Genomic DNA, 24,199 nt, shown 5'->3' on the forward strand with positions numbered 1-24,199 from the left:
TCGGTATAAATGAATGATGCAGCTTGGCAAGTGAGACAGACAACCTTCAAAAGATAGTCTGAGAGACATTTCAAGGTGTGGCTATGGGTGGCAGAATAACAGAATATAGTAACATTAGCTGTCCCTGCAGGCATTGCTTAGTGATAGATTAGTACTTTGTAATTGAGAAAAGCAAGGTTTATTTGTGTGTGATAACATGTATAAGTATGCTGAGGGGTGAGTGTGCGTGGAGGTGTGCTACTCTGGGGTGTGTGAAAACGGGTGAGTGTCAGGGGCTGTGGTACTGAGGGGTGAGTGTGAGTGGGGATGTGTTATTCTAGGGTGTGTGATTGGGGTTGTTTTGCTGAGAGGTGTGTGAGAATGGGCGAGTGTGAGTGGGTGTGTGTGAGAATAGCTGAGTGTGACTAGGATGTTTTGCTGAGGGGTGTGTGAAAAAGGGTGACATGGAGGGGCATAATCGAACCTCGCCAGCGATCTATTTTGGCAGCGACGCAATAGCTGGCCGGAACCGTATTATCGAAAAAGATGGCCAGCCATCTTTTCTTTCAATAATACGGTTTGGCCCGGCGAAATGCCAGAGTTCGCCAGGTTTGAGATCACCGGTTTTGTTTTTCAGCGATAATGGAAAAAAATGCCGGCAATCTCAAACCCGGTGAAATTCAAGGCATTTGGTCATGGGAGGAGCCAGCATTTGTAGTGCACTGGTCCCCCTGACATGCCAGGACACCAACCGGGCACCCTAGGGAGCACTTCTAAAAAAATTTTTAAAATACACAAATAGCTCCCAGGTGCATAGTTCCCTTACCTTGGGTGCTGAGCCCCCAAATCCCCCCAAACCCACTCCCCACAACTCTACACCATTACCATAGCCCTTATGAGTGAAGGGGGGCACCTACATGTGGGTACAGTGGGTTTTGGGGGTGTTTGGAGGGCTCAACACTTAGTACCACAAGTATAACAGGTGGGGGGGGGGGGGATGGACCTGGGTCTGCCTGCCTGAAGTGCACTGCACCCATTAAAAACTGCTCCAGGGACTTGCATACTGCTGTCAGGGAGCTGGGTATGACATTTGAGGCTAGCATACAGGCTGGCAAAAAAGGTTTTTATTTTTATTTTTTTAGTGTGGGAGGGGGTTGGTGACCACCTGGGGAGTACAGGGAGGTCATCCCCCATTCCCTCCGGTGGTCATCTAGTGAGTTGGGGCACCTTTTTGAAGCTTGGTCGTGAAAATAAAAGGACCAAGTAAACCCGGCGAAATACTGATTAAGCCGCTTTTTTTTTCCATTATCCACAAAAGCCGGCCATCTGGTAGCCACGCCCATGCCTGCCCATGTCCCGCCTTCGCTATGCTACCGACACGGGGAGGGAGGGGAGAGGGATGAGGGGGAGGGGGGAATGCACCACCCGTAAAAAAAAAATTTCAGTACCCCCAATCATTTTGAAAAGTTGCCTCCTATGCCTGCAGCCTATTCATTTAATGGATGGAGGTATTGCTCCCCCTCCCGAGTGCCCCTGTGAAACAAATTACTTCAAACTACACAATAACCTCGGCAAAGGCGGGTAGAGTCTGCATTCTGGGTGTGATGACCATAGCTCTTCGGGGACCGGAGGAGTTCAGACACAGACAAACACAAGGCTGTGCTTTATATAGATAGATAGATAGATAGATAGATAGATAGATAGATAGATAGATAGATAGATAGATAGATAGATAGATAGATAGATAGATAGATAGATAGATAGATAGATAGATAGATAGTAGCTGACAGAGGTGAAGGGTAATTTATAATAGGTTGCCTAGGTTTGGAGACGAAGAAGTTGTCTATTTTATAAAGCAACAGCACAAATCTTGCACAAATCACATCTATTGAAGCTGCAGACCTGTATGCCTGTTGGAGAGCAGTTGTAAATGCTACACATAAAGTGCACACGCACACACACGCATGTTTTATAAAATATAAGTCATGATTCTGTGCCTGACTTTCTACCAAGTCAGTTTCATTCTCTTTCCTCTTCGGTCCTCTGATGTTCACTCACAAAATCAGAACTCCATTCAGCACTATTTTACTTTCTGTACTTAATCCTGTAGTTTTCTTAGACATTTATATGGAGGGCCTTTTTGATATCTTTTGCAACCTTTGTTTGCAGAGGATGTTTAAGTGAAGTGGAAAACTTTCTTCTTACATGAGATGGAATGGGGAAGCATTCTTTCCCTCCAGGGCCCTAAGGACACATACTTTCTTTCAACCACCAATCAGGCTTCACTCACCCAAATAAAGTTGAAATTTAGTCCTTCTTGTGGCTGAACAAACCTTTAGGATTTCAAAATGGCTGTCTCTAGGTCAACTGGGTTAAATTATTATCATATTACATACTGACTTGTCTGAGTGGACTGAGATTTGTTTTTTGTGATATATTTGGTTCTCATTTAATTTGAAAAGGGGTTATGCATCTTCTCTTGAGTAGAAGTTTCTTAGTGAAGAAATATAATCCTATTCATGGTTGAATGCTTGGTCAAAGATGTCATCCTTCTCTAGAGTTAACTCTGTATTATCTTGACAGTCTTTGTTTTACTCCCATCGCAACATTGGAATATAGTGCTGTGATTATTGTTCCTCAGATAAACCTGTCATCATGCCAGGACCGAGGTGCCACTTCTGGGGAGGAGCTGTGATGTGCAACTGCACTGCTGATGGATACCCACCTCCAGTGGTTGAGTGGCATTTTCCCAACTTGAATGTCGGCAGAAATGAAGGGCTCCAGGCTTCATCATCTGCCAATGGGAATATGATCACAAGTGTTCTCACTGGGAGAACTGAGCAGCTTTTCAATATCTCTTGCTCTGCATCCAACAGCCAAGGCATCACCATGCAATATGTAACCAATGTTACCAAAGGTACTGGAAGCACAAATTAACTCCTGATATACTGACAATGCAATGTTGTCTAGTGTGTCTCTCCTTCACCCAAAAGCTTGCACATGTAGTACAAGTAACAACACAGATGTATGGTATCTGTAGGTTGCCCACTTTTTTATTTTAATTTACAATTATAGTTATACAATCCAAGAATGAACTTTGAATAGAAATTCAGAAATACACGTAAGAAAAAATATTTTACCTGGCACAATCGTTGAAGAAACAAATAGCATAGGGCTTCTTTTACAAAGTCGCACTAGCAATTCCTGCACAGCAAATGAGAGGAAGCCCATTCAATTCCTATGGGCTTCCTCTCATTTGTCATGGGAGAATCACTAGCGAGCTTTATAAAAGAAGCCCATAGTGTAGTTAACATTTAAGGAGAGAACCAAGGAGGAAAAGCCATAGGAGGATGGAATAATACAATGAAACAAAGTAATAAGGGATGGCCTAGAGATACTTTTACCCTCATGAAAAAACTAATTGTGAAGGTTCGTAGAAAATATATCTATTACCTTGATAGGAAACAAAATATTTACATGAACTAGAGAGAGATCTGGAAAAATGTATATTCTATCTCCCATAAAGACAATATTTCTAAGCCTATATATGCTTCTTTGTACTGTAAGAAATCAAAAGAGACCAAGGGTTGTCAACATTTTGATGGAGAAAAATCTGATACCTGCCCAGCTACGTGCTCCTCCCTTGTCCCGTCCCCATGCCCTGCCCCAAGTCCCTTGCCACAACTATTATTGCACCCTGCCCCTCTACAACTAACTATCTGCACTAGGAATACATCTCGTAAGAAAAAACTATCACATGTACATATGTTCAATGATTATTTCACAAACTTTACATTACAGAGAAATTTTAGAATGTATAGGGAGAGGCCAGCAGTAAAAGAAAAGAGATGATAATGCCTCTGACTAAATGGACTCTGGTTAATGAAAACTCGTGCCCAGAGATGCCAAGGTTGGCCCATCCCAAAGCTGGAGATTTACCACCACTATGCTGCAGAATGCTGGAGGTTTTTCCTCACAGGCCCCAGCCATGTTTAAAGTAGGTTATTGTAATTCACTTTATATAGGCCTTAGAACATCTGACATTAGCATCTACAAGTAGTTCAGAACACTGACATTAAACTTATCAATGGTAAAAAGAAATTTGACCAGGTCAGCTCACTATTGAAAGCAACCCACTGGCTCTCTCTTCCCCACCATTTCATTTATAAAATCTTATTCTTGGTCTTCAAAATCCATTACTCTCGTGAACCACCTTATCTTTCCCTTATGTTAATCCCATATGCAAACACGAGAACATTGTGCTCATCCTTTCGAAATTTGTTGGTAATCCCATCTTTTCGAGAAATAATTCATCAGCACAACAGGAAGGCTATCTTTTCAGTTCAGGGTCATGAACACTGGAACAAGTTACCACAGTCCCTTCACCAACAAATGTCCCTTCAAAACATAGGTGTAGTTTGACTGTTTCATTTGGGGGGGGGGGGGCAAAGGATGGGGCGGAGCATATTAGCATATTCATTTGCATATATACATATATACATAGATGACAGCAGTTCCTCCAGTCTGCCCAACAAGATAAATTCATATGTGTATACCTTACCTTGATTTGTACCTGTCTTTTTCAGGGCACAGACCGTATAAGTCTGCCCAGCAGGATTCCCCGCCTCCCAACCACCAGTCCCGCCTCCCGTCACCGACTCTGGCACAGACCGTATAAGTCTGCCCTCCACTATCCTCGCCTCCCAACCACCAACCCCTCTTCCCCCCACCTGCTCCGGCACCCACTTTCGGCTAAGCTTCTGAGGATCCATTCCTTCTGCACAGGATTCCTTTATGTATATACAATGCATGTTTGAATTCCGTTACTGTTTTCATCTCCACCATCTCCAGCGGAAGGGCATTCCAAGCATCCACCACCCTCTCGTTGAAAAAATACTTCCTGACATCTTTCCTGAGTCTGCCCCCCCTTCAATCTCATTTCATGTCCTCTCGTTCTACCGCCTACCCATCTCCGGAAAAGATTTGTCTGCGGATTAATACCTTTCAAATATTTGAACATCTGTATCATATCACCTCTGTTCCTCCTTTCCTCCAGGGTATACATGTTCAGGTCAGCAAGTCTCTCTTCATACGTCTTGGAACGCAAATGCCATACCATGCCATCTGGCTTATTGCAATTAGGCATATTATGGCCTTTGGTTTGTTTTTCATTTCTGCGCAAATGGCCGGTTTTGTGTTCTACGTGTCAGCATTTTGTGTATTTTATGTTTGTTAGGATGGTTTGTTTTCATGATAGATTATTTTCTATGCTGCTGTATACACCACCTAGAACCGTAGATAAAGCGGTTAATAAATATTTTAAATAATTAAAATAAATAGTACTGATGAAAAATGCACACGTAATGAAGTTATCTGTATAGCAGTGGCTGCCATACCAATGAGTCCCTTTGAATACTGGGCTGCCAATTAATTTGTTGAGTTATTTTTGGTTGGGTAACAGAGCTTAGGAAACACTCCCATCTAGTGGTGAGAGGGAAAGCTGCAGCTGAAGACAGTTGCCTGCCCTATTGCCCTACTGAAAACACTGTTTTCAGGATCAATAGTAGGTCTACTACTACTAGGTCTTAACTTTAAATACTGTGTATAACTACTTACATAGTAACATAGTAGATGACGACAGAAAAAGACCTGCACGGTCCATCCAGTCTGCCCAACAAGATAAACTCATATATGCTAGTTTTTGTGTATACCTTACCTTGATTTGTACCTATTTTTTCAGGGCACAGACCGTATAAGTCTGCCCAGCACTAGCCCCGCCTCCCAACCACCGGCTCTGCCACCCATTCTAGGCTAAGCTCCTGAGGATCCCTTCCTTCTGAACAAGATTCCTTTATGTTTATCCTACTCATGTTTGAATTCCGTTACCATTTTCATCTCCACCACCTCCCGCGGGAGGGCATTCCAAGCATCCACCACCCTCTCCGTGAAAAAATACTTCCTGACATTTTTCTTGAGTCTGCCCCCTTCAATCTCATTTCATGCCCTCTCGTTCTACCACCTTCCCATCTCCGGAAAAGGTTCGTTTGGGATATTGTATGATTTATTTAGTGTTTCCTTCTTAGATGGTAATGAAATGTATTTAAAACTCTGTAAGAGCACTTCTTGCTTGCTACCCTAATTACAATAACTGCTGTAAATGAAGAGTTGTCCTGGGGTGGGCAGGAAGACTAAACTAGATCCTGCAGTGCCTGTTAGATTCTGTTAATGCTGTGGTACAAAGCTTTTAAAACTAAGTGGAAAAGACTACGGAGATTAGTTGTTAAAATTTGCTTTTTATATTTTTTTTGCCTAACACTTCTCTCACAATAAATAATAAGTGATAGGAATCCTCAGGCATGGAGCATTAAAAGATACATCAATCATCTAATATTATTGCTTCACCATTTTCGGTCACAGGATCCAAAAACAAATGTCCATGTACCTTCAAAATAATATCCGGCGTGCTTATACAGTTTATTCAGTGCATCAAACTGAAACATCAGCAAAAACGTATCCCTATAACAAGGTCCCCATCCTATTCAATATCTTATATTATGAGTACAGCAGTAGACTTCAGTTTCCACATTAATAGCATATAAGTTGGCACTTGAAAAACTCTTTGCTCCAAAACACTTATCTGAAGGCTGTATTCAGCTTGTTAAATCCACAACTACTCAAAGTCGCTCCTTCAAAAAGATTCACGTCATTCCTTATGAAGAAACCCTACACCATTTTGTTGTGCAGTCTAATTTATAGGTATAGCTCATTATGCTACGATTGAGATGACTGTATCTGACTCCTGGGTGCAGGCAGAGGCCGAGACATGGTCTGTGTTGGTCAATATACAGTTTTTGATTCTTTGATGTGTGTCTTGTGGTTCATCTAATTGTTCATGGCCAACTCCTTGTGCGGACACAGTAGCACAGTAAATGATGGCAGATAAAGATCCGCATGGTCCATCCAGTCTGCCCAGCAATGTAGCCAGAGTTGTGCCCACCACTTTGTGCAGGCCCAAGTCACCCATGCTTAAACGCTGGTTGTTAGGTCTCCACCATGCTAACCATATAGGCAGCCAAGCATGATGGAGTCTTGGTGATAATCACATATCATCCCCAAGTATTGCTAACAGTATTCAATTTGTCAGTTAAGATGTCTTCCCTCCCCTCTGAGCTGCACAGCACCTTCACTCACAGCACATGTCAATAAAGTGATCTACAACACTGGAGTTGCCGAAGCTTCAACTGTATTTTGCCATATGCAGGACACAGACCATAGAAGTCTGTCCGGCATCGGCCTTGGTTCCTCCAGCTGGAGTCACCGAATCTTCTTTCAGTCTTTTTCCAGTTGTGGGACACAGTGTTGTTGTTGTTGTTGTTGTTGTTGTTGTTTTTCCTGTCCTTTCATTCTTGGTGTGTTCCATCCTAGAGACTGATAAATCAAACTAGAGATCTTCTATTAAACTTATAAAAATAACATCATTTCAGCTAAGAAACTCTATTACTCTAAGAAAATCAGATAAGGTGGTAACAAGACACATGAGCTGTTTGCAATAACAAAATCTTTATTTTCTACAGCATCATGTGACATATCAATTGATCCTTCTGCATGTCAACTAGCAGACTTCTTTAAACTGGAAATTATTCATTAAAATTGAAACTACTTTCTTGGGAACCGTATGTAGAAGATATGGCCATAGAGACAGATTTTGACCGATTGTTATTGGCATACATTTGTCTTAGTTTATTTATTTATTGCATTTGTACCCCACATTATCCCACCTTTTTGCAGGCTCAATGTGGCTTACAGAGTAGGTTATGATAAAGACAGTGCCTAATTTAAATACAATTGATCAAAAGCAGAGGTAAGAGAGGTGGTAGTTGGGCGGAAGCTTGGGTAGATTATATGAGAGGTGTTTAGGTGTGTTTGGGTGAATTGGGGGAAGAGTTGTATCATTGATGGAGACTTTTGTAAGCTTTGTTAAAGAGATGCGTTTTCAAAGCTTTGCGGAAGCTGGTTAGATTGTTCGTGGTTTTCAGGGTTTTGGGTAGTGCATTCCAGCACTGTGTACTTTTGTATGCAAAGGTCGTGGCATATGCTTGTTTGTACTTCACTCCTTTGCAGCTGGGAAGGTTCAGGTTTAAGAATTTGCGGGCCGATCTTTTGGCGTTTCTGGGCGGCAGGTCTACTAGGTTTAGCATATAGAGTGGGGCATCTGCGTGGATGATTTTGTGCACGGTTGTGCATATCTTGAATTCAATTCATTCCTTGACCCTTGTCTGACAAATATGCTTAAGCTTCTTCAATTAGAGGGTGTAGTACATTGGCTATTAGTTTTCGTTAACCTGATGTTTTCAGTTGGTTGCTTCCCCAAGGAAATAGGTTCAATAATTCTATCACCTATTATAAAAGATAATTTAAAACCTGATTTATTTTCTATCAGGCGTAGCTAGTATCCAATTTCTGGCAAAGGGTTTCACAAATTCTACAGTATGGAAATGCATATTAACTTTACTGACTGAATTAAGACTATTGCAGGATCAAAGTGTTCCAGCTGTGTTAATGTAATTAGATATGTCTGTACCTTTCAACCTGGTAGATCACGACTCATTAATATATAAATTGGAATTGGTTGGTGTTTCAGGTGCAGTAAGATCCTAGTTTTTGGAGGAGGCGAAGACATTTTAATATTGAAATTAGCAAGTTAACCAAAAGTATTGCTAACAGTGGGCTCGATATTCAGCTGGTGGCGGGCAGCACTTTTGCTGTCCACTGCCAGTGTTAAACCTGGATATTCAGTGCCGGGCTGTTTCTGGCGACCGGTATTGAAAATCCGGTGTTTTTTAAATGCTAAAATGTTAACCGGTTATTCTGATATTCAGCGCTAACCAGTTAACTTTTCAGCAGTTAAAGATAGGACAGCTATTTATGTGCTCCTATTTGGCTGCTAAACTTATCCAGTTAGGCGCAGAATATCAGCACCTAACCAGATAAGTTGCGTGATATAGTTGATTATGCGCTAGGTGCTAACTGGTTATTTCTCACTGAATATTAGTGGTCAGGCACCTATGTGCTATTTAACTGGTCAGTGGCTGGTTAAATAGCTTTGAATATCAAGAGAAGTATTTATAACATATATCATCTCAAGACTGCATCATATTTAAATGCCTATATGTGATTGGCATGTTGGCAAATTGCCAGCCAGTGTTTAAGCATGAATGACTATAACCTGCACATGGTGGTGGGTGAGGCTCTGGCTGACTTCTTGGGCAGACTAAATGGACTGTGCAGGTCTTTATTTGCCGTCATTTACTGTGTTACTGCGTGATATACTGCCTTTCTGTGGTACAACCAAAGCAGCTTACATATACATTATATGCAGGTACTTTCTCTGGCCCTACTGGGCTCTCCATCTAAGATTATACAATAAAAGTTGAATACCATATTCTCTCTAATAATCGCCCATCTCCAATAAATCGCCCCATCCCCCTGCTTCAGGACACAAACCCCCCAGAAAATTAGGTTCTAAATTCATGATTCCCCCAATAATTGCCCACCCACTTCCTTTGGCTTTGCCTTCCTCCACCCTCCATCCTCCCCCCCCCCCCCCCCCCCCACACCACCAAGACAACTGGATCTCTCTTCTTACCTCATCTCAAGGTTATGGTGCTGGGCTGGTGCAGAGCCTTGAGGATCTGCATGTGCTCAAGAACTTTGAACATGCACAGATGCTCAAGGTCCCTCAGTAGCCCAACACCATAACCTCTAGATGAAGTAAGAAGAGAGATATGATTGTCGCGGGGTGGGGGTGGGTGGAGAGTGGAGGAGAGCAATGGCACTTACTACAGGATGCAAGATGGAGGGCACAAATAGTGGTTATCACGGGTGGCAGGGTTGAAGAGAGAAATGGTTTTCATAGGAGGGAGGGAGGAGGGGGAGGAGAGCAATGCCAGTTACTGGAGGAGACAGGATGGAGGGCAGAAATGTTGGTTATCGTGGGTGGTAGGGTTGAAAAGAGAAATGGTCATCATGGGAAGAAGGGCTAGAGGAGAAAAATGATGCCTCCCTAGACTTCAGGAAACAATTACCTGGGCAATTATTAGAGAGAATACAATATATTGTTGAGCTTAATTATGAAAATCTCAGGGGAGGGGGCTAGGGGCATGAAAGAGAATTTGAGAGTGAGAGGGGAGCAAGGCAGAAAGTTTCCCTAGGATGTCTAATATCCTTGCTCGGGCCTTGGCTAAACTCACTATTAGAAGTTTTAGTGCTGGGAGCCTTCGCCCACAACCTCTGAACATGGCCAATGTTGCTGTGCCTGTCTGCAGTGGAAGAGAAGGTCAAAGCACATACAGTAACAGAAAGACAAAGAAACACCGAGGGCCGTTCAAGTTTGGGATTGTCTGCAACATTCCTACTAAGCAGCACAGGTATTCTCCACACGCATTCCCGCCAGAAGGGGCAGTGCCTGAAAATTGCAATTTCAATCATGAGGGACAGGCAAGACTGGGAGTCCTACAGAAACAGCCTGTCCCTTGTGATTAACATCACAATTTTCAGGCACTGCCCCTACTGGCCGGCATGCATGTGGAGGACTAAATTGTGAACCTACTGGGGACAGAAAAAGTACCTGTATATAATATGTAAACTGCTTTGTAACATAGAAAGACAGTACATTAAATCCCATCCCCTTTCTCTTTTTAATCTAATATTAACATTCCTTGCCTGCCTTCTCCCAAACAAGGTCCAAGGTGGGTTGCAGAAAGAGACCAGTAAATCACAGGTGAAGTACAACAAAGAAAAAAAAAACAATTTATTTTATTTATTTATTTGTAGCATTTGTATCCCACATTTTCCCACCAATTTGCAGGCTCAGTGTGGCTTACATTTGTCGTAATGGCGGTTGCCATTTCCGGGTAAAATTACAAATGGTAATGCGTTAAGTTGCATACATACATGGTAACATACATGGAACATAACATACGTGGAACAGATCATGGTATAGATATATTTCGTGTGCATATACATGGTAAGGAAGAATACATTATGGTAATTCATGAAGGTTCCTGAGTAATGAATTGGGTTGTAGCATACTTTAGGTCATTGACTATGGAGAGACCATATTCGACATAAAGATTGAAGTGGTAGTGCTTGTTCATTAATGGCAAAGAGGTTAATCAGTCAAGTGGTAAGATTTCAGTTATGTCTAGGTCGTGTAAAGTCTTATTATTTGGTATTTAAGATGGATGTTTGTGGTATGTCTTCTTGAACAGATCTGTTTTCAGTAGCCTTCGGAAGATAGTTATGTCTTGCGTTATTTTTATGGCCTTCGGTAGTGCGTTCCATAGCTGCGTGCAGATGTATGAGAAACTGGTCACATATGTGGATTTATATTTTAGCCCTTTGCAGTTAGGGTAATGGAGATTGAGGAATGTGCGTGCTGATCTTTTTGCGTTCCTGGTAGGCAAGTCTATAAGGTCTGACATATAGGTCGGGGCTTCCCCGTGAATGATTTTGTGGACCAGGGTGCAAACCTTGAACGCAAATCATTCTTTTAGTGGGAGCCAGTGTAGTTTCTTTCTTAGGGGTTTGGCGCTTTCGTATTTCGCTTTCCCAAATATGAGTCTGGCTGCTGTATTTTGAGCGGTCTGAAGCTTCTTAATGATTTGTTCTTTACATCTTGCATAGATGGCATTGCAGTAGTCTAGATGGCTTAGCACCATTGATTGTACTAGACTGCGGAATACTTCCCTTGGGAAGAAACGTTTGATCCTTTTAAGTTTCCACATTGAGTAGAACATTTTTTTCACATGATCTTCAAGTGTGAGATTACGGTCAATTGTGACTCCCAAAATTTTCAAGCTGTCTGAAACCGGGAGGGTGTAATCCGGGGTGTTTATGGTATTGGGTTTGTTTATATTGTATTGTGAGGACAGGATGAGACATGTTTTTTCTGGCAACTGTTGGAAGCAGAATACTGGGTTGGATGGACCATTGGTCTGACCCCATATAGCTGCTCTTATGTTCTTATGATTACCATTTCATATTCAATGGCATAATGTTCCAGATGCTCTCCACTTGATAAGGGAGCCATCTAACATTTGCTTAAAGAGTATTCCCTTAAATGATGAAAATTTTAATGACAAAGATCCAGCAAATGAAGCTGGCACTGCTATTATAGAAATCAAACATTTAAGCATCCTTAAAAATGATACAAGCCTTTAATGTGCTTCTTCCCTTGGTGAGGGCTCCTTTTGACTTAGATCAATCCTAATGGGTGGATCGAATGTTAATCTTGTCCTATTCCGTCTGTAAATTGCCAGCTCCCACCTTCTATAGAAAGCTATATGTTCATAGACACAATGGAACAAAACCAGAAGTGGATTTCACTATTAGGATTGACCTGGGTCTGAAATTGGTAGCATGGAATGCTGCTACTACTTGGATTTCTACCAGGTACTCGTGACCTGGATTGGCCACTGTTGGAAGCAGGATACTGGGCTAGATGAACCATTGGTCTGACCAAGTATGGATATTCTTATGTTCTTATGTTGTCCTTCTTTTGTGGAAAGGATGCAAAATGCTTTCCCATAAAGCAAGTATTTCTCTTACAGGAGACACCAGGAACCAGATGTGGATTATCTCTGGGGCTCTGGGTGGTGCCTTTCTGATCCTCCTCATACTTGGATGTGTCTTCTACAGGATGCACAGGAAAACGTGAGTGTCCTTCCTCATTGCTTCAGAAATAAACCCACTCTCCTTAGCTTTCTTCTCTTTCCCAGTGACTTTCTCCTTATATTTTATCTGAAATTTGATATAAAATCATCTCATTTTCTTCTGTTTTCATCATCTCTACACCTGAAATGCATTACTGTGCTTCTATGATAAAAGTACCACAGAGTTAACTGTACCCAAATACCACAGTTTGGTGAATTCCACAGTAATTTTCCTAGCATTACTGTGGCTTGCACCTTTGTGTTTCCAGACATGGCAAGGTAACGCAGCAGCCTTCCCTCCTGGGGTCATCATGTTTTAAAGAGGAAACAAGTTTTAAAAAAGTGCCCCCATACGTTAAAGTTCCTGGTAGTCCTAGTGGAACCAGGGGCGATCCTTTATCTGCACCTTCCCTCTGGTTAAAAAAAAAATGAACTTGTACCACTGGTTTAAGCTGCACCTTAAAATTTATTAGTTCTAGTCAGTGCAGTAGCGATCCCATCTAGTTTCTCCTGCTCTGCTTTAAGCATTTTCCAAAATAGTGCTGGCTGACCATATATTGCATCTTGCCCCATACCACCAGGAATTTTAGCACATGGAGGGTGGGGCACTGTTTTATTTTTATCTTACAGCTCTTTAAATGGCACCCAAGAGTATGGATAGCATGTGAGCATGCCATTGCTACTAGGAAAAGTTTACTGCACCTCTTATGGTGTAGTTAGCTTTCTTGAAATAATGCAATTTGCAAACTTTTGTGCAAGCTTCACGGTTGCTTTCACATAGTAGTGAGCTGATTTACATGTATTTGTATGTAGAGCAGCTCATTAGTATTTCACCAGGTTGCCAAACCCAGAAATAACAAATAGATCATTATTTCTTGTTTAGATACATTATCATATTTTACCATGCGGGAGATAGATGCAAACCCCTTAGTGCAGCTCTGTAAATAGTTCCATATATCCTATAATAACTCCTTGACTCCTAAAACCTATCCAGTTTTCTCTTAGAAATGTCCCACTGTGCTGTGCACAAAACCTCACAAGGTAGAATATTCCATAATCTAATCAGTCGTTATTTATTAGAATACCCAGGTTCCAGTCCCACTTCACACCAGTTAAGGAAGGCGTAGACAGATCTTTAAGTTTAGGCAGGGTGGCTGAAGGCAATCTGCTGCCTGAGGCAAGGGATTCCCCCCCCCCCCCCCCCACACACACACACACACACACACCTTCCCTGGCATCTAAAATGGGGGTGGGGCCAGGTTCACCCCAACTATTAGCTAAATCTGGCCAGCTACTTAGGGCAGCAGCTTCTTAGAGGGTAGCAGCGGCAGTCAAAGCAAAAACAATAGATCCAAACTGTCAGGCAAAGTCAAAGAACCATCTGACCAATATTCAAAAAGATTTAACCGGACAGAAATGGCCATTGACTGGTTAAAATGCTTGGTCAGGGCTATCCAGTCATTTTCAGTGGTATTTAACCAGTTAACACCACTGAAAATAACCGGTTAACGATTGAAGGCTAATGAGTGAGGTTTTCTAGTGGTGCATCTGGGATATAAATTTGGAAAGATCTGCATGTTTTGTTTTCTAAATGCTGCTGAGGGCAATGCCTATTGATTCTTTTTCAGTCGGGACACTCCTAATGGATAATGTTTGCATGTGAGACACATTGCATAGATGACCTTCATACCTTTGGTCAGATACAGTATAGCAGTCCTTATGAGTTAAATGTAAACATGCTCTGCAGATCAGAACTAGAACATTTCTCCATGGATGTCACCATGCCAAAATTAAATCCAGAGTTTCATGCTATCTGAGCAGTAGCAATACAAATCTCTTCACTACCAAGCATCTTGTGAAAAGAAAACCTAAAAATAAATCCTGACTTAACATACAAGAAGCAAACATGTCATTCAACACTAGCACTAATCCTTTGATTCAAAGAGCTAGAACCCTACTATAAACAGGAAGCAGTCACTTAACCCTCCATTGCCCCAGGTACAAATAAGTACTTGTATATAATATGTAAGCCGCATTGACCCTGCCATGAGTGGGAAAGCGCGGGGTACAAATGTAACAAAAAATAAAAATAAAAAAAATAAATTACTGTAGGCCCTAAAATACCAATACACCTACCACAGAGAACAAATGGGAATGCTACAAATCTCAATACAGAAACTATATACAAACAGAATAACACACATCAGTCACATGCAAAACACAGACAGACTCTCACCAAATACAGAACAAGGGATCACCAATTATAAATGGAAATATCAAGACAAAAATTAAACTGGGAACCCTAAGAAGTCAAACTCAACATGTCCAAGTTTGCAAATGTATTAATACATGATATATCACCTAGGGGATATTCATCAAAGTGGTTTACAATGTCAAAAAACCATAGCAGAAATTGAATAGGACTAAGATAAAGACAGAAAAGCAGAGATAAGAAAGCTAAAGAGAATTAGGGGGTATGGGACCAGGAAGATAGGTACAGAGAGAAGACAAGAGACACGGAGGAGGACACCATCATGTAGTCCAAGTTGCACCCACAGTCAACGAAGGCTAGCTACAATCAAAAGCAAGTGTGAACAGATGAGCTTTAAGCTGCGATTTGAAAATGGGCAGGGACGTTTCTAGCCGTAGAGCTAAAGAAGGTGAGTTCCAAAGGGTAGGGTACATCTCACTAACTCCCCCTCTTTACTAAGCTGTGCTAGTGGCTACCGCACAGCAATGCCGAGTGAATGGGCTGTGTCTGCATTAGCGCACCAGCAGCCGCTAGCATGGCTTAGTAGACAGTGGGGTAAGTATCCGGGAGCAAATAGTGGAAAGACAAGCAAAACACAGGGAAGGAATTTGTAATAGATGAGCTTGCAAGAAACAAAGCGCCATTGTTGCGCAATAGGCGGTCAAACAATGTGCAAGTTAAGGAGGTTGACCTGACTGGAGAATCCTATAGACTAAAAGGAATAGCTTGTATGAAATCTTAAATGGGACAGGCAGCAAATGTGTTGTGTGGTCGAAGCATTTGGCACCGGTAAGGAGCTGAATAACCTCATTCTGTAGCAGTTGGAGGCGTTGTCAATCTATTGCAACACTGAAGAAATAAAAACATAAAACCATTATTTTTTGTACTGAACACAATACAAAGACATCGGTGATGCACATTTCCCAAAGCCTATATATTTCAGTTAATAAATTCAAAATAAAACACTTTTTTCTACCTTTGTTTTCCAGACAGTTTCTTTTTCCATTACATTGGTCCCAGTTTCTCTTGTCTGGTCTCCTGTCTGTCGTCTGCTAATTGTGTTTCTAGTGGTTGCTATCCATTTTTCATTTCTCCTCTCTCCTCCTGTCTTGTTCCCTCAATACATCTGTCTCTGACAAATCACTCTTTCCTTTTTAGCTCGTTCCTTTCTTTTTTTTTTTTTTTGTTCTGCCTCTGACCACTCAAATTTTACCCTATTCTTGTTTCTACTTTTCACCTATCAACTTTTTGTCTCTTTCTCTCACCCCCTAGTTCTCCATTTTCCTGTTTCACCCCTTCCCCAGCCTCCTATCCCCATTTATCTTTCATCTATTCCCCATTACCACATTTCTTGACAAATCCCATGATCTTTTCCACATGGTTTTCACCATTCCTGGTATCTTCCAATCCTATCCCTTGCTCTACCCTTGTAGTAGCCTAGCATCTCCTCCCTCTCTCTCCTCCCCCCCTAAAAACCTTGAAACCTGGCATCTCCCTGTCCCATCTTTCCTGCCCCCCCCCCCCCCATGGTTCAGCATCTCTTTTTTTTCTTCCCTATCATCCTCCCCTATAATCCAGCATCTCTCCTTCTCTCTTTCCTCCCTTTAGTCCAATATATCACCCTCTTTCTTTCTTCCTCCCATTGTCCAGCATCTGTCATTTCCTCCCCTCCACCTCCCAATTCCAAGATGTCTCTTTCTCTTCCCTTTCTGCCTCCTGTTGTCCAGCATCTCTCTGTACCAAGTTCAACATTTTTCTCACCTTCCCTTCCCCTCCTCCCTGATTCAAACATCTCTCCCTCTTGCTTCACTTACAGACTGTTGTCCCTCATCACCCCATTCCTCCCCTCCAAACATCTCTCCCACTGGCTTCCATTCCAGCCTCCTGCTCCCCAGCATTTCTCTCTTTCTCCTCCAACCCCTATTTGTAACTCCTCTCTCCATTCCTATATCCTACTGTCCATCATCTCTCCCTCCGTCTTCTCTGCCCCCGAGGCCAACAAGTCTCTCTCTCTCTCTCTCTCTCTTACCCCATTCCAATTTCTCACCTTCCATTCTTCACCCTCCCCCCCCCCCCCCCCCCCCCCCCCCCCGCAGCTGAGATCCAGCATCTTTCATTTCACTTTCCTTCCCTCCCCTCCCCCGGTCCAGTACCTTTCTTCCCTTCCCCCTATGGTCTAGTAACTTTCCTCTCCCTGCAAGCAATCCATGCTCAACATTTTTCTTTCCACTCCGCTCCAATCTGCAGGCTGTCCAACCTCTTTTCCCCATCTCTCTCAAATCCAAAGTATTGTAAAAATAAAGTATGTATTTACAAGAGCAGCAAAGATAATGTGCAAGGAAGGCAAGGATAAAGGCACATGAAGTCTTAATATAGAAACAGCTTAGAGTAAACACACATAAATCCCTAACTAGACTCCTAAGTAAAAGAGTCACTCTGAACCCACAGCATGTATACAAAGGTGCATGACAAACATACAACCTGATGCAGACCTCTAGATGGCAGTGTGTTCCTCAGATGGTCAGTCAGGTCCAACACAGGTCTGCCCCTTGGATGGGATGTCAACACAGCAGCCCTATACCTCAGACAAAAGTCGCTTTTTTATCCAGAAATCTTAGGCTGCAGCTGTGCTGATGATGTACATTCTGGCTTTAGGGTGACACAGACATAACTTTGTTTACCCCAAATATTGTGGCTTCAACAGACAACGTATTGTCTCATTGGCACCACATTCAAGGAGACACCTTGACAAGAAGCTGGGGTTTCATAAACAAGGTTCAATTTGCCAGACACAGTGTCTCTCCAGCTGCAAGGGTAATTCCAAGAGTCATTGAAACTGATAACAACCTTGTTATTCTAGTATATCAGGACCCTTGTCAGCAGTCTTGGTCTATATGCAAGGTCACAGACTCAACAAATAATAGCCTTTGCACTGAATGATGGAATAAGCTTAAGTCTGAATTTTTGAAGTCAGGATTTTAATGCTGGATAATGCCATATATTATAATCCCATATATATTTCTTATATAGGAACACATATAGTGCTTCATAGTGCTTGCTTTGCTCCTACATACTTACAGACCACTTCAGTACCATATAGGTAGTGCCACTGACTATACTAACAGACCACTTCAGCAATATGCAGATAGTACTACTGAGGATACTTACAGATCACTTCAGTACTATGTAGGTAGTGTCACTGAGTATATTAACAGACCACTTTAGTACTATGCAAATAGTGCCACTGAGTATACTGAGCACTTCAACACTATTTAGATAGCGGCACTGAGTATACTTACAGACCACTTCAGTACTATGTAGGTACCACAACTGAGTATACTAACAGACCAATTCAGTACTATGCAGATAGTGCCACTGAGTATACTAACAGACCATTTCAGTACTATGTAGGTAGCCCCACTGAGTATACTAACACACCAATTCAGTACTAAGCAGATAGCACCACTGAGTATACTAACAGACCACTTCAGTACTATGTAGGTAGCGCGACTGAGTATACTAACAGACCTATTCAGTACTATGCAGATAGTGCCACTGAGTATACTAACAGACCATTTCAGTACTATGCAGATAGCACCACTGAGTATACTAACAGACCACTTCAGTACTATGTAGGTAGTGTTACTGAGTATACTAACAGACCTATTCAGTACTATGCAGATAGTGCCACTGAGTATACTAACAGACCATTTCAGTACTATGCAGATAGCACCACTGAGTATACTAACCGACCACTTCAGTACTATGTAGGTAGCGTGACTGAGAGGCATATTTTCAAAGCACTTAGCCTTCCAAAGTTCCATAGGTTTCTATGGAACTTTGGAAGGCTAAGTGCTTTGAAAATATGCCTCTGAGTATACTAACAGACCTATTCAGTACTATGCAGATAGTGCCACTGAGTTTACTAACAGACCATTTCAGTACTATGCAGATAGCGCCATTGAGTATACTAACAGACCACTTCAGTACTATGCATGTAGTGCTACTGAGTATACTAACAGGCCAGTACTAAGCAGATAGTTCCACTGAGTATGCTTATAGACCCCTTCAGTACTATGCATGCTTGGGTGAATCTCTTCATTAAGGCAGTTAATAAATCCCAATAAATCATTTTAGTGCTACTGAGTATACTAACAGTCCAAAGTGCCACTGACTAGGCTTAAACACCACTTCAGCACTGTGCAAATAGTACCATTGAGTATGCTTACACACCGCTTTAGCACTCTGTAGGTAATGTTGAGACAGAGCATTGTTGTAGCCAGGGCAGTATTGGAATTTATCCAGATAGTGGCATTATTCAGTCTTATATCAAGGCTATCCAAAGTTATCCATATAATATTGCCACTATCTGGATAAATTTTGGCACTCGCCACATATTCAGGACCATTCATTATTTGGATATTGGTTCTGAACATGACTTTTGTCACCTTGCTGGACGGACTAGATGGACCATGTTAGGCTTTATCTGCCATCTGTTGCTTTGAATATCTGAATGTGTTTTGACCACCACAGCTTGGCATTCAAAAGAAACCAATCAACTCAGCAGCTGAATATTAAGCCAAATACCAACTAGATTTCTACTTGCTTTTAATACTTCACCTGCTATATACCCCTAAGCTTGGTTTTTTCTGCTTCTCTTCTTATGTATACATTGTCCAATTTAAACACAGCTTTACAGTTACCATTTCACCAAGGTAGGTCTGAAGAGACTGATCTTGTCCTAGAATGGAGCTTGTGCACATAGGCATAAGATATACAGAGGAAATGATGCACAGTGTACATACACAAGACAGAAGCCTACCATGGCAGAGTGGCATTTCAAAGCTTAATGAATTTTGGAAAATCAATATTTCTGCAGGAAGAGGCCAGAGCTTCAGATTTATAACAATTCTGAGCAAGAGAACCCAGCAAGAGAGAAACAGAGGACAACAAAGGCTGAACACATGAATTTACAACATGTCAATTATTGCAAACCCGAGAAGAAGAAGCAGGTCAACACCTACAACACCTACAGGAATAAGCAGATAGAGGTGGGTGAAGGAGCTGAGGTTTACTCTGTGTGAGAATTGCATGTTATAGAACATAAATTATATTAAAATGGAAGGAACTATGCCCAGGAAAAGGATCTAGGTGTCATTATGGATGATACACTGAAACCATCTGCTCAGTGTGCAGCGGCGTCTAAGAAAGCATATAGAATGTTCGGAATTATTAAGAAAGGCATGGAAAGCAAAAATTACAATATTATAATTACCACTAATAATCATTTCTTTAGCACTACTAGACATTCATAGTGCTGTACACATTACATGCAGGTACTTTCTCTGTCCTTAGAGGGTTGTACCTGGGACAATGGAGGGTTAAGTGACTTCCCCAAGGTCACAAGGAGCTGCAGTTGGAATTGAACGCTAGTGCTCCATGTGTGACTGCACATCGAATACTGTGTACAATTCTGGTCACTGCATCTCAAAAAAGATATATGGAATTAGAAAAGGTACAGAGAAGGGTGACAAAAATGATAAAGGGGATGGGATGACTTCCCCATGAGGAAAAGGCTAAAGCGGCTAGGGCTGTTCAGCTTGGAGAAAAGACGAAAGAGGGGAGATATGACAGAGGTCTATAAAATAATGAGTGGTGTGGAATGGGTAGATAGGAATTGCTTGTTTATTCTTTCCGAAAATACTAGGACTAGGTGGAATCAAATGAAGCTACTAAGTAGTAAATTTAGAAGAAACTGGAGAAAATATATCTTCACTCAACGTGTAGTTAAACTCTGGAATTCATTGCTAGAGAATGTGGTAAAAACAATTAGCTTAGCAGGGATTTAAAAAGGTTTGGATAATTTCCTAAAAGAAAAGTCCATAAGCCATTATTAAGATGGACTTGGGAATCCACTGTTTTTTTCTGGGATAAGCAGCATAAAGTCTGTTTTACTGCTCAGGGATCTTGCCAGGTACTTGTGACCTGGAGTGACCACTGTTGGAAACAGGATACTGGGCTTGATGGACCTTTGGTCTGTCCCAGTATGGCAACACTTACGTTCTTACGAAGGAATGATAAAGGGCAAATGAGAGAGGGGAAAGCAGAGATTACTTTGGAGCAGTGACAATGAAAAATGGGCAAAACAATGAGGAAAGCTGAGCACAAAGAGAACTAATCTTTGTATCAAAAACAGCTCTTGCTAAAGAGGAAGGAACCAGATCTCATCAGTTCATGTGGGGCCATCATCATGTAAATAGGAAGTAGCACACAGCAAAACTAGTAGAGATGCTGTCCAACAAGCAGTTGTTTCAATAGTAAGGCATGTTAAAAGAGCAACCTATGAAAGATTGTGTTCTTTGTTAGATGTACGTAAGGCCATTTCTATGACCTTTTACAGTTCTCAGGGAGATTCTACAGACAGAGGAGGCTTACTGCCCTCCTGTAGCGATTAACAATCCCAAGGAGTATGTTTTTGCAAAGTTCCTTTGCCAAAACTTAAAGAAATGTGGGTGTAATGATCCTGGAAGCCCCTTTCTTATTCCTCATCCTGTGTCCCTAGAGTAAGATTAGTGTCATGAGGTATCAGACTGGCAGGTCTCAGTGAGGTTGGAGGGGGGAGGGGGCCTCTTGCCTTTCACACTGCTCTATAGTCTCCCAACCTTTGACTTAATTTTCCAACCTCTTCATTTAGGCTTTTTGGAACCTGACAGTTCCTCTGCTCCTTTGGGCTTCTACCTCATCTAGAACCAACCTCTGTTGGGCTACAGTGTTATGGGCCTCAATTGTATCTACCTGGGGTCCTCCCCCCAAACCCCACATAGCCCACCCATTGCTCTCATAGTCATTGACTGGGAGCCACAGACCAGAACTTGAATATGCTTGTACACACTGTATCTGGCCAGTAGGTGCTACCAAATAGGAGCAAAGACTGAGATGCCCTTGTCGTAGGAGCTGTACATTCGGCCTCTGCAGCAACCCCAGCCCTGGTCCCAGTAGACCTCCATATGAGAAGCCAGGCCTAGGAATAATGAATTTAATTTAATACCAATTCTTATATACCATGATATACCCAACAAAGAGATCAAAGCAATGTACAACAGTTAATCAATAAAAACATAACTATTATTAAATGAATATCAATTCAATATCACCTAATACACCAAACAATAAATACAAAGTAAAACCAGTTCTGTAACAACTCCATAAATTAAAAATAAAAAGCCAGTTTTGAGCACTTTTCTAAAGCCCAGATAGGCTGAACAGTTCTTAGTTAGAGTGGAGGAGTAGCCTCAGAATTTGGGGAACCAGGTTCAATTCCCACTGCAGCGCCTTTGTGACTCTAAATACATCACTTAACCCTCCATTGCCCCAGGTACAAAGTAAGTACCTGTATATAATATGTAAACCATTTTGATTATAACCACAGAAAGGCAGTATATCAAGTTTCATCCCCTTTCCCTTAATCCCATGAGGCAGTTTATTCCAAAATTTTCACAAATGGTTCAAAGCAGAAATCAGTCCAATGTCATTCTGTGATGGAATAGTTGGCCACATCTCCATTTGCGAATGAAGTATTCATCATAGCGCGTAATGAACAACACTTGTTTGCAAATAAGTCAGTCCAACATTAGGTAAAATTTTAAAAACAAATGTCAGCAGCTTAAATGCCGGAGATCAGCGCATGATTTAAAGCATTCTATAAGTTGCATGTGTAGGTGTAAGTCCTGCCCAGAATCCACTCTTCAGTGTACCCACCTGTCAAATACATGCTATGTAAGATATGTGCATATTTGCAGAACGGGCATTTGCACAGATATGCTGGTATATAAGTACATCTAAATGTAGGCACATCACCTTTATTATATTAAAGTCCTTAAAAAAGTGATTTGGAAACAGTTATTATTCTTCTGGGTTTTGTTCTATGGGACCATGTATCTTTTTGGTCTAAATGTTTGCGCCTTCTTTAAAGAATTGCTCCAATAGGGGATAATTTTATAAGAAACGACCTAGTTTCAGTGCCGGTATTGTAGTCATTTATGTGCCTACGTGGCTTCTTTTAAAATACTGACTAGAGTGAAACTATGATGTATATTTTCACTGTGGGCATGCACAGGTGCAAAGTTTGGACAGAATGTAGGTGGAGTCAACACTTATGTGCATAGATTATAAAATTCCTTAATTTATGCATACAGATGTGATATATACTTGCTCATGTTTACACCAGCAACTACATACACATGTGGTATTTGTAAATTCAAGGAGGTGCATACTTGACATTATAAAATAGGTGGAAAACAGGTACATGAAAACATTGGTACCAGTTAATAACCTCATTGTTCCATAGTGATAAGACTGCTGCCCTGTCTTTTTCTCCTTTCAGAGCATCACCGATGAGGATTATGAGAATATTGAGGTGCTGCAAATTGTATCTGAACAGATTTACAGCAATGTATAACACACCAAGAATGCAACACAACTGACTGAAAAATAAATAAGGTTTGGTAGCCATCTGGTACCATCACAACACTGATGAAGAATATTATGAAGACAAAACCCTAGAAAAACTACTATGCAGTTCTTGGCTGGTTGGAGTCTGGGTGCTATGTCTACAGTTCACCACACGTGGTGCTGTTCATTCAGGCCTGTTTTTGAGCATCTGATGGGGCAAGACCTGGCGCACAGGGTAAAGGAGGGAGGTTGATATAGAAAATATTTGATGATAGTCTGTCAACTAGAGCAGGCAGAGCAATTCCTGCCTTTTGCCCATTACATCTGTGGTCATCCAGTTCCTCATTTAAGGCCCCTTTTACTAAGCGGCAGTAAGCCCAATGTGGGCTTACCACTCACTAAACAGGAAGTACCGCCGGGCTACTGCAGAAACCCTGTGGTACTTCCCACCCCTAGCGCGCTGTCATATCTGGCGCTACAATTATTTTTGTAGTGCCAGATATGACGGCACGCTAGGATGGGAAGTACCACTGGGCTGCTGCAGTAGCCCGGTGGTACTTCCTGTTTATTTATTTTTGTAGCACCAGATTGTACCTGGCGGTAGTCAGGCAGTGCCATGCACTTCCTGGTTACCACCAGGTTAGCGCGGGAGCCCTTACCACCACCTCAATGGCTGGTGGTAAGGGCTCCCCCAAAATGACCATGTGACAAGTGCTTTACTTGCCACATGGCCATTTCATGCAGGAAAAAGAGACGTCCCTTTTACCCGCTGTCGTAAAAGGGAGCCTTGGCGAGTGTGAAAAAC

At 41.8% G+C, this 24,199-nt stretch overlaps 1 protein-coding gene across 1 annotated transcript in view; it reads left to right on the forward strand.

The window, feature by feature from the left end:
* Nucleotides 1-23,472, forward strand: part of LOC115476027 (Schwann cell myelin protein-like) — a 65,970-nt gene extending 42,498 nt beyond the window's left edge. Inside the window, exons 6-9 of the mRNA XM_030212137.1 lie at nucleotides 2,621-2,896; nucleotides 12,591-12,693; nucleotides 19,823-19,994; nucleotides 23,327-23,472. Of these exons, the coding sequence (XP_030067997.1) occupies nucleotides 2,621-2,896; nucleotides 12,591-12,693; nucleotides 19,823-19,994; nucleotides 23,327-23,401 (626 nt within the window). The 3' untranslated portion in view covers nucleotides 23,402-23,472. The remainder of the gene's footprint in view (nucleotides 1-2,620; nucleotides 2,897-12,590; nucleotides 12,694-19,822; nucleotides 19,995-23,326) is intronic.
* The last annotated feature ends 727 nt before the right edge of the window (nucleotides 23,473-24,199 follow it).

Source organism: Microcaecilia unicolor, chromosome 8 (genome assembly GCF_901765095.1).
Source record: "Microcaecilia unicolor chromosome 8, aMicUni1.1, whole genome shotgun sequence".
Taxonomy (NCBI): Eukaryota; Metazoa; Chordata; class Amphibia; order Gymnophiona; family Siphonopidae; genus Microcaecilia; species Microcaecilia unicolor.